We start from the raw sequence: 14,183 nt of genomic DNA on the forward strand, positions 1-14,183 counted from the left end.
AAACAGCATCCTGGGAGATGCTATTAGCCTCACTGGTGATACTTACAAGTAACCCTCAGTACATGTATGTTTTCCCACAAGGACAAACAGTGGCTCCCAGGGGCATTTTCAGGATGAAAAAGCCGTGTGTGTGTGTGTGTGTGTAGGAGCTCAAGCCCCATCTCCAAAACTGAATTAGGTTCCCAATAGGGAACTCCAACATATTTCACATCCAAAGCCCTTATTGCAGCCACACATCCTACATGTCGGTTTGCACTGCATGAATCAACCCTAACATTCAGTACTTTAATCACTGCACCATACAGGCTTTCTTCTAGGATGCTTAAGCAAGGATACAAACTCTACTTGCCAGTTCTATAAACAATCACAGTAATGTGAAATTAATTCAACTTTAAAAGAACTGTCAACTTTAAAGAAACTGCCAAGTTTGACTGCATAGAACAACAGCCTTGAACTTCACTATGTGTGCAACGCTTATATGTAGCAATGTATCAAGAGACAATTTTCTCCAGCTCAGGAAATCAACTACAGACATCTAATTGCTTATAAAGCACATAACACAGCTTTAAGAACCCTCAATTAATGCACTGGAGCAAAGGAAATACAGGATGATGATGAGCACAGAGAACAAATACATAACACCAGCATAAGTCATCATGGTTGGGCTTCCTGTTAAATTAGCAACCCTAATTAGCGCCAAGGAAGTAACCAGGATCTTCCATCCGCAAAATTAAGGCTGTTTTCATATGTCATCCGCACTGAAATGTGTTACACAGGACTGATTTCCACACATGCATGAAAGGCATCAGCCCCCATCACATAAATTCTGTTACTACTTAGCTTTAACCTATGCTGAACTTAGTTCTTGCTTCTCTGCTGCAGAGAACTATAGAAATATGTTAGCCACTCATTCATTATAACATTTCTTCACAAATTTTCTTTCTCCGTAGGAGCCAAGCCAAAAATTTAGAAGCCACACTCATTTGAGCATTCAGAATTTTGTGTTATAATGACCAGTTTCTTTTCTTTAATTTATTTTTATTTTTAAAAAGATTTTTATATAAGACAAACTAAAAAGCAACAAACATACATACATACATAAAAGGGGGTTCCATTTACAACCTTAGTTTGTCTGTTACCTCATACATTAACAAGTTATATTATTTTTATTTTTTCCACCTTGTATTTTGTACTAAATCTTTGTTCATAACTAAAAAGAAAGTTATAGTTCATATTTCCTTGTACTTTGGTTGTATGTCCATATGATTTATTTTTATAATGACCACATTTTCTACTTATTGCTATTTATTCATTTTATATAGAACATTTTTGTGACATTTCCTCAGGAACCTACCCAAGGCAGCCTACAAAATTAAAGCATCAAAAGATATTAAAAACCAGCATTAAAAAGCCCCAACCCAGCATAAAAGCATAAATCATAAAAACAAACTATTCACAACTTAAAACATCAATTTCCAGGCTAAAATCATGTTTTAAAAAAATCAGCCCCTGAATTAAAAGCCTGGGCAAACAGAAATTTTTTTGCTTGGCACCTAAGAGAAAGAGTTGTAGCATATAAATAAATATGGGGTAACCCTGGTTGCCTTTACTTATTTCAAAAATGTATACCCTGCCTTTCTGCCCTGACCCAGGCCACTGAGGCAGCTAACAGATTAAAAACATAGGTAAAGAAATCAGAACCAAGAAAGCCCTTTTCCAGATTGCCACCAGCCTAATCTCAGAAGGGAGGGCACTCAAAGTGGGGCCTTGGAATATGATAGCAGGCCCAGATTTAATTCTAGCAGATCTCCTAAAGGTAAACCACACCTGGTGGAGTAGATTTCTAGCCCCACTCTTTACTCAAATTAATGAATCTGGCATTATTCCCCAATCATGGAAGCATGCAGTGATAGTTCTAATAGGTAAGAAAGGCTCAAAAACAGTTCCTACTAATTATAGGCCTATAAGCCTGCTTTCAGTAATAGGCAAAGTGTATGTAGCTTTTTTAAATCATAAACTGCTGGACTGGATAGAAACAGAATCCATAATTTACCCTGAGTAAGCGGGATTTAGAAATGGAGTCTCAGCCTTAGACCATTGCGTAGTACTGTATCATCTTGCCAATAAATACTCTTCTTATTCAAAGGGTTCCCTTTATGCAGCATTTATGGATCTCAGGGCAGCATTTGATTCAGTCCCCAGATGCTGTCTCTGGGCCAAATTGTCCAAAACGTCTTTAGACAAGAGACTTCTTTGGCTGATTTACAAACTATACGAGAATCTTACTGCATAAATTCGTTGCGGAGTAGATGGACAACTTACAAATACCATTCATCTCTCTAAAGGCGTTAAGCAAGGATGCTTATTAGCCCCCATGCTTTTTAATCCTTATATAAACGATATAGTCCCATATATTAAAAAAACAGTCTGTCACACACCCATACTAGCGGGACATGAAGTACCTATACTACTTTATGCAGATGATGCAGTGCTGCTATCCAGATCAGAAGTTGGCTTGCGTAAGCTAGTGAATGCTTTTACTGATTACTGTATCCAAGAGGGGCTGATGATCAATTATGAGAAATCAAAAATAATGGTTTTTTCTAACAAACCTTGTTTAAAACAAAGATCATGGAAGGTTAAGGGTGGGGAGATAGAACAAGTGTCTCATTTCAAATATCTGGGGATAGTGTTCAGCTCCAGTTGCCGCTGGAAACATCATATAAGAGCAGCAACTGAAATCGCTAAATTAAATTCTAATGCCCTCCTTAAATTCTATTATTCAAGAGGCGGCCAGTATGTCCCAATGGCCATTGCAGCTTTTAATGCGAAAGTTACTTCACAATTTTTATATGGGGCTGCGATCTGGATTAAAGAAATTTCGGAATTATCAGATCAGATCCTTCTCCAGTTCCTGCGTAAAATTGCAGGAGTCCCTAAATGTGTCGCAGGGACGGCACTTAGAGAAGAATTCGCACAATGCTCCTTTGAGTCAAGAGCCTGGAAGGCAGCCTTTAAATTGAGACTGAAAGTTCTTTATATGACACCTAATGCTCAAGGAGGTCTTCTTTATCTTTTAAAAGGGGATAATTATAAATGTACGTGGGCAAAACATATAGATAACAAGCTGGAGTGGATTGGTCTCGCCCCTACGGGGCTTAATAATTTAAATTATCAAGAAGCGCTAAATTTGATGAGATTGAGGGTGACAAACATTGACCGACTCAGCACTTCAATTCGTGCTAGGCGAGTATGCTCCAACTCTGCCTTAGGGATTGTTCCACCTAAGAAAACTCCCTCATATATGAGCTTCCTTACATCCCCCAGATCTAGATATGTCTTCACGCTTGCAAGGTTGAATGTTTTTCCAACTGTAGAGCTAAGTGGCCGTTTTGCTAAAATACAGTACTCAAATAGATTGTGTAATTGTGGATCAGGTGCAATAGAGACCTTAGATCATCTTATGTTATTTTGCCACCAATGGATTGACCCCAGATCCTGCTGGATTACTCCTATTTTACAAAGATATCACCTCCCTATGGAACCCTGGGTGATAACCATACGAATTCATTAGCATAATAGGCCACACCTAACAGCAGAAACTCATTAGGATTGGCTACATTAGGGGTGTGTGGCCTAACATGCAAAGACGCTCCTGCTACAAAAAAAGCCCAGGGTTTTGACAACAAACAAGATAAACAGAATAAGAAGCAAAAGGTGGGTGTGGTAACATGGGGGTGTGGCCTAATATGCTAAGGAGCGGTGCTGTCAGGGGTGTGGCCTAATAGGCTAATGAGTTTCTGCTCTTGGGTGTGGCCCAATGTAGGATTTTAAAGATCAGTAGTAGTACCTTGAAATGTGTCTGGAAACAGACAGTAAGCCAGGGTAGAAGAAGAGAAGAGATTGGATTTATACCCTATAGCACTGGCTGGGTAGACAGTCCTTCAGGTATGCTGGTCCCAAGCAATGTAGGATTTTAAAGATCAGTAGTAGTACCTTGAAATGTGTCTGGAAACAGACAGTAAGCCAGGGTAGAAGAAGAGAAGAGATTGGATTTATACCCCGCCCTTCACTACTCAAAGGAACGGCTTACAAACTCCTTTCCCTCCCCCTCCCCACAACACACACCCTGTGAGGTAGGTGGGGCTGAAATGGCTCTTGACAGAAACTGCTCTTTTTCAAGAACAGCTCTTATCGGAACTATGGCTTGCCCAAGGTCATCCAGCCAGGTACAAGTGAAGGAGTGGGGAATCAAACCCGGTTTTCCCAGATTATAGTCCTCGCACTTAACCACTACACCAAACTAGATGAGCCAAGGCTGATGATCCATATGCCCCACTCCAGTCAACATCCTGACTGCAGTGTTCTGCACCAACTGAAGTTTCCAAAGACTTTTCAAGGTCAACCCCATGTAGAGTGCATTGCAGGAATCTAATCTAAATGTAACCAGGGCATGCACCAGAATTGCCACAGCTGCCACCTGGCTACCTAGCAGTAGGCCTGGGTCCAAGAGCACTCCCAAACTACAGAGCTCTTCCTTCAAGAGGAGTGACAACCCCATCCAGAACAGGTGACATCTTATGTTCCAGGTCAGATCTTCTCCTCACCAGAAGTACTTCCATCTTGTCAAGATTAAATTTCAGTTTATTAGCCTGCATCCACTCCAAAACTGCATCCAGGTACCAACCCTCCCGGGGAGTGGCCAGAAGCATGAGGCAGAGCTGAGTGTCATCTGCATATTGATGACAACCCTGCCCAAATCTTCAGATGACCTTACCCAGCAGTCTCCTGTTCCTAATGCTTGTTAGCCAAAAAGGCCATCCGCTGTCTTTAAGAGAAGTTTTTCTCCCTTACAAAAAAGGCAGCTGAAAGAAACTTTGCTATGTTGATGGTTAACGTTTGTGATGAGCCATGTAAAAGAAAATTTATCCTTTGGATCGCAGATTCTTATCTACATTCCTTATCCAAGGAATGATATCTTTCTCTCTGTTTATTGTACAGAGAGCAATATAATGTTACATGAAATAATGACTCTACCTGATTTGAATCATATTTACATAAGTGATTAATAACTGATATTTTAAAGTGCTGTCCTGCCATTTCCACCGTCAAAAGGGCATTACACCACATGCCAATGTAAAAATTCTTCTAGACTGGTTGATAGTTACTGAAATTTCCACAATATCATCACCAAGCATAAACTGAATTGAATGTTAGAAGTATGGAAAGCAACTGATTAAGAAATGAATTCATCTACTATCACTGAATGATGTACAGTTAACATTTAAACAAGCATTGATAAGAACTTCATGGATATGCATTCTAATGTCATACAACAAGGCATTCTGATGAGAAATGATAAAAAGAAAAACTTTGTGGTTCACTGAGAGACACTACAATGAAATCATTGCTGAAAATATTGGGTGCCAGAATGAAATTTCTAGGTACCATGGTGAACTGGCATCATGGATTTGTTAAACCCTGAATTATAACAAATTGAACTCCAGCTTTATTTTTCTATTCAAACCTACTGTGCCCAAATTGTATCAGAAAGGAAGGAATAATTTAATTTTAAAAATCAGGTGGTTGTATAGTGTATAGGTGGTTAGAATGTCAGACTAGAATCTGGGACAACCAGGTTTGAATCACCATTCTGCCATGGAAGCTTGGTCAGTGACCTTGGACCTTGCTCAGCCTAACCTACCTCACAGGGTGGTTGTTATACAAAATTTTATAAGCCACTTTGGGCCTCACTGAAGAAAAAAAAGAGTGCTATGAATGTCGTTTAACCAATGGGAAGTCAGTGTTTGTAAAGGTCACAGCACAGAAGTAGGAGTGTTGAAGAAAAACAAATGAACAGTGCTGGGTAGGTTTGTACCTCATAGGAAACTGAGGGAGAGGGAGAAGTAAAGAACCATGCTCGAGACTGGTGGGAACACAAAAACAGCAGGAAAACCAAGCAGAGGGGCACAGCATTAAAGCTGATGTTTAAACGCATTCATCAAGAGCAGCGAGAGCCAAAACAAACACATGAAAAGGGAAGCTGCGGTGACACAGAGTATGGAGAACCTGCAGATGCCCGTGGCAGAATACACGGTAGCCAAAGTACTGGGCGCCAGGATTCGTAAACGAACTACAGCCCTTTACGCCAAATCCTGAAAGTGGCCTGGCAGACAAGCACGCTAGGCGTGCAAGGCACGGGACTCTCCACAGAAACGGCAGCAAAGCAGCTTTAGAACTGCAGCACAATGTGGAAGAGGGAAAGACTACGAAAAACCAAGACAGAAAGCTCTTGCAGGGAGAGAAGAAATCGTGGAACGGCGAGCCCGTCCGAAGCGTAAAAGGAGAATAAAGTACACGGAAGAGACTGCGAGGCAAGCGAGAGGCCGGGAGAAGAACGCCGCTTAAGGGGAAGCTGTGAAGTGGCGAAAGGGCTGTGGGGAAAAGAGAGGACGGGGAGGTGGCGCGAGAAGTTACGTGAGCTGGGGAAACAGACCCCCCCCTCCTCGCGAGAGGAGGCCTGCCTGCAGCGGCTTCTTGCTTGCCTGGCTCTCAGCGAGGCTAAGCGAGACCCCCTGCACGCCTCCTCACCTCCGACAGGCCAGCAGTTACCTGTGTCAAGGAGAGATGAGCAGCCATGCTGCTTCCATCATGCACTAGACGAGCAGAAAGAAGGACAAGCGCCGCGGAAGGCCTGGGCGGGCAAGCGCTTGTTCCTCCGCTCGCTACCCAACTTCAGTAACTTCCCGAGCCACCCCAACCAGGCCCCGCCCGTCTGTCCGCCACGCCGCAAATCCCGGCGCCGGATTTCTCCCGACTGTTCTTCTGGACCGGAGCCACTGGCCGGCTGCAAAACCCGGCCTCGGAGAATGGCCTGGCCCACTCTGAGTCAATAAGGCTCCGCTGCTCCAAAAACACCTGCTGGATTTCGATGTCAGCAATATTTTCCTCTAGAGGTTTTGCTATTTATAACTGCGTTGTGCTGTTAGCGACTTCTTGACAACAAAGAGTTATGTTTTATGACTGGCTGAGGTAGGGTGCCAGCAACAAATCGTTTTCTTTTCTCAAAAACAGATCTACTTAAATTCAAGGTTCGTTGTATACCTCCTACTGCTCAAAACAGCAAGTGTTTTTTAGTGTATCTGAATTTTTCCTTATACTTCGAACATAATCATTCTCCCTTCCTCACTGGACAGCTCTCACTTCATTATAGAGAGTGGTTAGGGAACGTTTTTTATATGTACCTGTTTAAAGTAGCATAGTGTTAGATCGCGCTAACAAAGGACTCGTACAGTGATTCAGCAAGTGATTCAGCTTTATTGGAAGTAACGAACAAGCACTAACTCAGTAAGAAACCAGAACAGAAAACAGTGGGAGCTTATGCTCCTTTTAAACATAACCGGGCTAATGTAGCCACGCCTATTTACAAATAACAACCAATGAGATTGCTAGAATAAAGACCAATGGGAGTCTTTCCCTCCTAGGGAATGGTACCGTTCTGATTGGTCGCTGTTACGAAGCGACCAATAGGAAGTTCGCTCAGAGGAGCCCTGGTCTGGCTCGAAGCTTAACACGGGAGTCCTATGTAAACACACACATACAAAACCACAAAGCCTACAATTCTATTATACTTAGTTGTAAGGCAGGCCCATTGAACTCACTGAGACCTACATGCCTGCAGGTGAAGGGCTGGGCTTAGTTTTCAGGTTCTTATTTGCAATTACTATGTCAGTTAGATTCAGAATTGCAAGTGCTTTCTAAATTGGTACTTAGGATATAAATAATTCTATTGCCAAGGTATTTTGTGGGGCCACTTCAGATTATATGAAGGGAGTGGCTTTGCTAAACTCTGGTGTGCAGATGCAAGTCTTTCTGTGTGCAAATTATTTTAATGGAGAGTATTCCCCATCCTCCCCCCTCCAAGTCATAGCAGATTTATGGCGACCCTGTAGGATTTTCAGGGCAAGAAATGTTCAGAGGTGGTTTGCCATTGCCTGTCTCTACATAATGACCCTAATATTCCTTGGTGTTCTCCCATCCAAATACTAACCAGGGCCAGCCCTGCTGGGTTTCTAAGATATGATAAGATCAGACTAGCCTGGCTATCCAAGTCAATGCCCTCATCCTGGTCAATGGAGAAAAATACAAATAAAGAACTTGGGCTTAAATAGGTTTGCAACTCAAAATAGCTGTTGGGTCACCATAAATTTCATTTCCAGGTCATCAGTGGACTGTGTTCTATGAGGCTTTGTATGCTGATACCTAGGCAGAAGTCAGTTTGTGTGGAACTGACTTTTGTGGCCCCTCAAGCATAGTGCCTACATCTTGCACATGGAACATAAAATAATAATAGAGCAACAGAGACCCAAATTCTTACACATTTGCCCCACGTTTTCTTTAGCTCAGATCTGCATTACCAGACAAGAAGCACCAAAAGGAAATGTCTGCTAATAGTCAATGTGAGATTTAAAACACTCATTCCCTAATTCTCATTCTTAACCTGTATGCTATCATAGTATTGCTATGTTTTCTGCTGAGGTTGAGGATTTTCCATTAAGCTTAGCACATAGAATTGTCTTAATCAGTGCAAATTATCCAAATAAGAAAGCATGATTATACCTTAAATTCCAAATAGAAAGTGAAGTTTCAGAAGAGTAGCTATGTTAATCTTTTGCAGCAACATCATTCAGGTGGTATATACTCTTGGGTATTGTAACTCTGCATACAAGAGGATCTGGGAAGGAAAGGGTTAAGAGAATTCTCTTACTTGTGTGCAGTTGGCCCCACCCCACCATCTCATCAGTGTCAGACTGATTTGTTATGAGTCAGAGTCTCAGAGCGGCTTACAAACTCCTTTCCTTTCCCCTCCCCACAACAGACACCCTGTGAGGTAGGTGGGGCTGAGAGAGCTCTTTCAAGAACAGCTCTGACAGAACTATGGCTTTATAAACTCTCCTCTACCTTTCCTCCAATTTTGGTGAGGATTGGATTTACGGGTTCCACATTATGGCCCCCAAAGAAGGTTTCCCCCCAGGAAACTGCTTTCTGGGTAAATGACAGGCAGTTATTTCCCCAGAAAGCACTTTCCTGGGGGCACCTTCTTTGAGGGGCTGTAACTTGGGCCCCGTAAGTCTAATCCTCACCAAACTCGAAAGACAGGTAGAGGAGAGTCAGCCGGAGGTCTCCTGTGAGTATGGTGACCCTAGCTTGCACAGGATCCTTTCTCTACACTCCTGAACTGGCACCTGTCAAAATGGCCACAGCAGTCAGTTTGACAGGCACAAATTCAAGAGTGTATAGAATGGATTCTGTGCAAGCTAGAGACACCAAACTTGCAGCGGACCTCCCATGGATGGTCCTCTACATGCCTATCAAGTCTATGCACTCCTGAACCTGCACCTGTCAAAATTACCACCTGTTTCCTGTGTTTGGTGTCTCTAGCATGCTGGGGGAGCCATTCTACCACCTCATGAAATGAAGCTAAAAGTCTGTGACATTCTGTGGTTCACAAATGGGGCATGCTGTGAACCACATAACATTTTCCCAGTTCATGCTCATCCCTAATTATATGTCCTCTTATCCTCTGTGAAAATATTGGAAGGCATGATAATTCAGCATATAGACCAGCAACTTACTACAAATTCCTCAGTTCCTCTTGACAAGCCTCATTGAAATAAAGGGAAATTGTCCAGTGATGACATTTAACACATTCAGTCCAAGATTGCCATCTAAATTCTCTACCAATTGGAATTCTTTCCATATGACCTTCAAGTAATGTGTGACTGTCAGAACTTACTGCTTACACTACTCAGTGTGTACTCTGACAGAAATAGAGCATAAAATAACCTTTGAAGAATCAGCAACAGCCAACATGCCAGCAACATTCTGTTTATTTGGCCATTTAGACCAAACAGCTGGGTGGCAGGGAGCAGAAAACAGGGGTTTAAATGGCTCTGAGCCAGTTAAACCCCTGCTTTCTGCTCTTCACAAACCACCACAAACTAGCATAAAATTCATGGAAGTTTGACAAAAATATTGACAAAAAACTGCAGTAAAGAACAGATACAACAACTACAAGATACGTCTGGTATTGAAGTCCAGAAGAAAATAAAATATTTAGGGATAACTTTAACCAATAGGTGCACTTTATTGTTAAAAGATAATTACATTAAACTCTTGACTAATTAAAAAAGATTTGGAAAATTGGAAACATTTACAACTATCTTTTATGGGAAGAATAGCTATTGTAAAGATGAATGTGTTACCTAGATTTCTTTTTTTATTTCAAACAATTCCAATTTTAAAGAATCAACAGTATTTTTAGGAAATAGATAAACAGAAACAGCAATTTATTTGGCAAGGTAAAAGACCTAGAATAAATTTGAAAGTATTGCAGGATAGAAAGGAAAGAGGCTTCGCAGTATCAAATTGGCATCTCTATTATAAAGCAGCAGCCCTGACATGGATGAAAGAATGGATCACATTGGAAAATCTAAGATCATTAAAGTTAGAAGGTCATGACTTGAAATTAGGTTGGCACGCCTTTGTATGGTATGAAAAAAGCAGTATACGCCTATATTGTACACTTTGAACAACATCATCAGCAAATTTACATATAATTCCATGCCTTATATCACACTTATTTTCTCTACAACACAGATTAATAGTAGATCTTTTAGATAAGAAAAATAACTAACAATTACTAGAACTAGGGCATTCTCCTTGGCTGCACCAATATTATGGAATCAGGTCCCTCATGAGATCCGCGCTCTCCGGGATCTCTGCCAGTTCCGTAGAGTGGTGAAGACGGAGCTATTCCGCCAAGCATTTAACATCCCGGACTAAGCATGATAGCACTTTATAGTTGCCGCCATGGGTATGTTATACTGTGTGTAAATTACAATTTTATTGTACTGTTATAGATTGTATTAGAGGCATTGTTTTATTGGTTTTAACGTTGTAAGCCGCCCTGAGCCGCTTCGGCGGGAGGGCGGGATAAAAATCAAATAAATAAATAAATAACATAGACCAATGGACTAAGGTATGGAAAACAAATATAAAATATACAAAAGCTATACCATATAAGTAAAATATATATAAAATGTTTTATAGATGGCATATGACTCCAGAAAACTTAGCAAAATGGTATCCAAATATGTCAAATGTATGTTGGAAATGTAAGCAAAATGTTGGTTCATTTTTTCATATGTGGTGGTATTGTAAGATAACAAAAAAATTTGGATATGGATACATGAGACATTGCAAAAAATGCTAGAAACAACTATACCATTAGTACCATAATTGTTTTTATTAAATATCATTCCAGAGAATTCTAAGAAACCAAATGCTTATATAATTATACATATTATAACCACGGCTAGGATTTTATATGCAGAGTATTGGAAAAAAGAAGTTCCATCAAAAGAAGAGATAATTTACAAATTACTGGAAACAGCAGAAATTGACAAATTAACTTTGCAATTACAAGATAAAAAATAAATCTTTGAGAACTGGTTAAGATTTTATAAATGGATTGAGGAATATCTCAGATGTACAACATAACTATTTAGATATATGTTCTATATTTCAAATGGTTAAACTGATTTAGGTGCATGAATGAATGATTCTATGTAAAATTTAAGCAGCTCTAATGAGTACATGCTCCATGTTTGTTGTCTGTAATTGTTGTATTTCTTTTCTGTGTAGAAAACTAATAATTTTTTTTAAAAAAATCATGAAAGTTTGTGATAGCTCTTCAATTTGCAAACATTGTTTTGTGAACCATGAACCAGCTAAAATTCACAACGACCTTTAGTTCATGAGCCAGCTTGTGCCCATCCCTAGTCCAATGAGTTCTGGAACCTTGGGGGAAATGAGTCTCAAGTGGGTATAAACTGACCCACTCCTCAAACGAGGATGGAGAGTGAAGTGGGGGTATGTTCAACAGAGTGTAAATTAACTTTAGCTAGCACTTTTTGTTTTCTCTAGCCAAGCCTGCTAATTTTCCTTTCAATAAGTTGCTTTCTAACTATCTGTGCTTCCTGCTTAGTAAGACGTTTAGTGGAATAAAGCAGTTTTAGCAACTGAAGTGCCTGATCATTGGGGGAGAGGGATCCCTAAGGACCCCATCTTTCTTGTGCCCATAGACTGCTTCAGCTACAAAAGAGCAAGTCCTGAGAGACAGCTCCATCTCTCATTGAGAGAACCCTGAAATGGGGGGCAGTTGGGAATGGGAAACTTGACATCCTGTCTCACACACACACATCCAGCTGAGGTAAACCAGTCCAGAGACCATCTCTTCCAGTAATATATTGGGAAAATTTCAATAACTGGAAGTTTTCTTGTGGTTGCTGCTACCTGGTTCTGATCCAGTTTGCACGGAAGCCCCCCAAACTGTCCCTTTGGTGACTTACCCCAGATACTGTTGAGTCAGCATCAGTAGGAAAAAGTGCCAGGAGAAACAAGGATCATGACACACCCTTATATGCCACTGACTTCAATGGGCTTAGAAAGGTGTAACTCTGCTTAGGATGCCATTGCATGTCTTGGGAATCTATGGGGTGACGTTATTGCTCTGAGACTGATGCGGCTTTGGAACTGGAACTCTATGTCTTGCTTCTTATGAATGGTGTAAATTGGTAAATTAAACTAGATACTACAAGACTCAAGTCTCCAGTATTCTTTCCTCCACAGGAAATGTAACTCTAGAATTTTTCATCATTCAGGGGAGCACATAACAATATAAATATCATGAAACACAAGAACCAAAAAAAGCAAGTACACAACAAATAGAAACATCAATAAAATAGATGCGATGGTCATCCATACATACAGTAGATTGTGTATGTGGCAGAAAAAAATTAGGAATTTATGGGATAAGAAAATGTATATGTCATCTCACTAGAAAACTGCTTGATTCAGCACACAAGGTAAAAACAATAAAATTATGATTTAAAAAGTCATGAGTATAAATACATTCAGCAGCCTGAAATTGTATTGATGAAACAGGTAGAAGCAGACTGTAAAAGCTGCTAAAAAAAGATGGAACCTCTCAGTTAAAAGCCTGGGTAAAAATAAATGTTTTGGTTTGGCACCTAGGAGACAGTAAGGTAGGTGCCAGACAAGCTTCAAAGGGAGATGTCATTCTAAAAATTTTATTTATTTATAAAATGTATATCCCACCTTTCTGCCCTTACGAGAGCTGCCAAGACAGCTAACATTTTTAGCTTACATAGTAAAATACACTATAAAACCATTAGAATAGCCCCACCCACCCAAACATACCTCATTAAAACTTTTAAGAGCTTAAAAACAGTTAAAATACATATTAAACAGTTAAAACACATATGAAACATAAAACATAGGTTAGGAAGGAGGGATCATTGAGGAAACGCCTAACAAAACAAAAAAGTCTTCATCTGCTGTTGGAAGATGGCAACAGAAGGGGACTGACAAATCTCCCTGGGTAGAGTTTGAGAGCTTTGGTGCCATGACCAAGAAGGCCCACTCCTGGGTTGCCATCCTCCAAATCTCAGAAGGTGGGAGCACCCACAGCTGGGCCTCTGAAGATGAATGTAACTGTTGGGCAAGATCATAAGGGATTTGGTGGCCCTTCAGGTATGCTGGTCCAAAACTATATAGGGCTTTGAAGGTTGGGACCAGCACCTTGAATGAGGTGCAACCATTGAAAAAGCCCTGTCTCTGATCATACGGGAATCTGCAGGAAGGCTAATGATGACGAAAGAGGTATATACATCAGTCTATAAATATCTGATTGACTGCATATTAGAGTGAACGTGTCAATCTGTGATGGCTGTAGTAATTAATTTACTCGTGCCCATAAGGTCTCCAATGATCTTATTTCCCAGAGTCTGCATATAGGCATGTTGGTCCAAAGCAAAAGCCATGACTTTTGTGAGGACAACCAAAATACAAAACTGTGTGCAAGCTGGATGTTAAATTGGGTTGAGACGAAAGAGAGAGATGTCTCAGGCATTAATCTTAAAGCATTTTGCCTGTGTCCTACATAGAATGGCAGATACATTTGAATAGATCAGGTGCTATCTGGAGTTAGAATCAGTTTGCACCTTTGGCCCAACCAGGCTGGTAGCAAAATATAAATGGAATTCTATACTGCTGTCTGCTACAGAGTGATGTGTGGTGCAAAACTAGCTTTCTTTCCC

General features: G+C 40.6%; 1 protein-coding gene across 1 annotated transcript in view; it reads right to left on the reverse strand.

Moving 5' to 3' along the window:
- EPS15 (epidermal growth factor receptor pathway substrate 15) overlaps positions 1-6,733 on the reverse strand; it is a 115,624-nt gene extending 108,891 nt beyond the window's left edge. The window contains exon 1 of the mRNA XM_015411963.1: positions 6,613-6,733. Coding sequence (XP_015267449.1) covers positions 6,613-6,639 — 27 coding nt within the window. The 5' untranslated portion in view covers positions 6,640-6,733. The remainder of the gene's footprint in view (positions 1-6,612) is intronic.
- Positions 6,734-14,183: the final 7,450 nt, after the last annotated feature.

The sequence above is a fragment of the Gekko japonicus genome, unplaced genomic scaffold (assembly GCF_001447785.1).
Source record: "Gekko japonicus isolate JY-2015 unplaced genomic scaffold, Gekko_japonicus_V1.1 scaffold664, whole genome shotgun sequence".
NCBI classification, from domain to species: Eukaryota; Metazoa; Chordata; class Lepidosauria; order Squamata; family Gekkonidae; genus Gekko; species Gekko japonicus.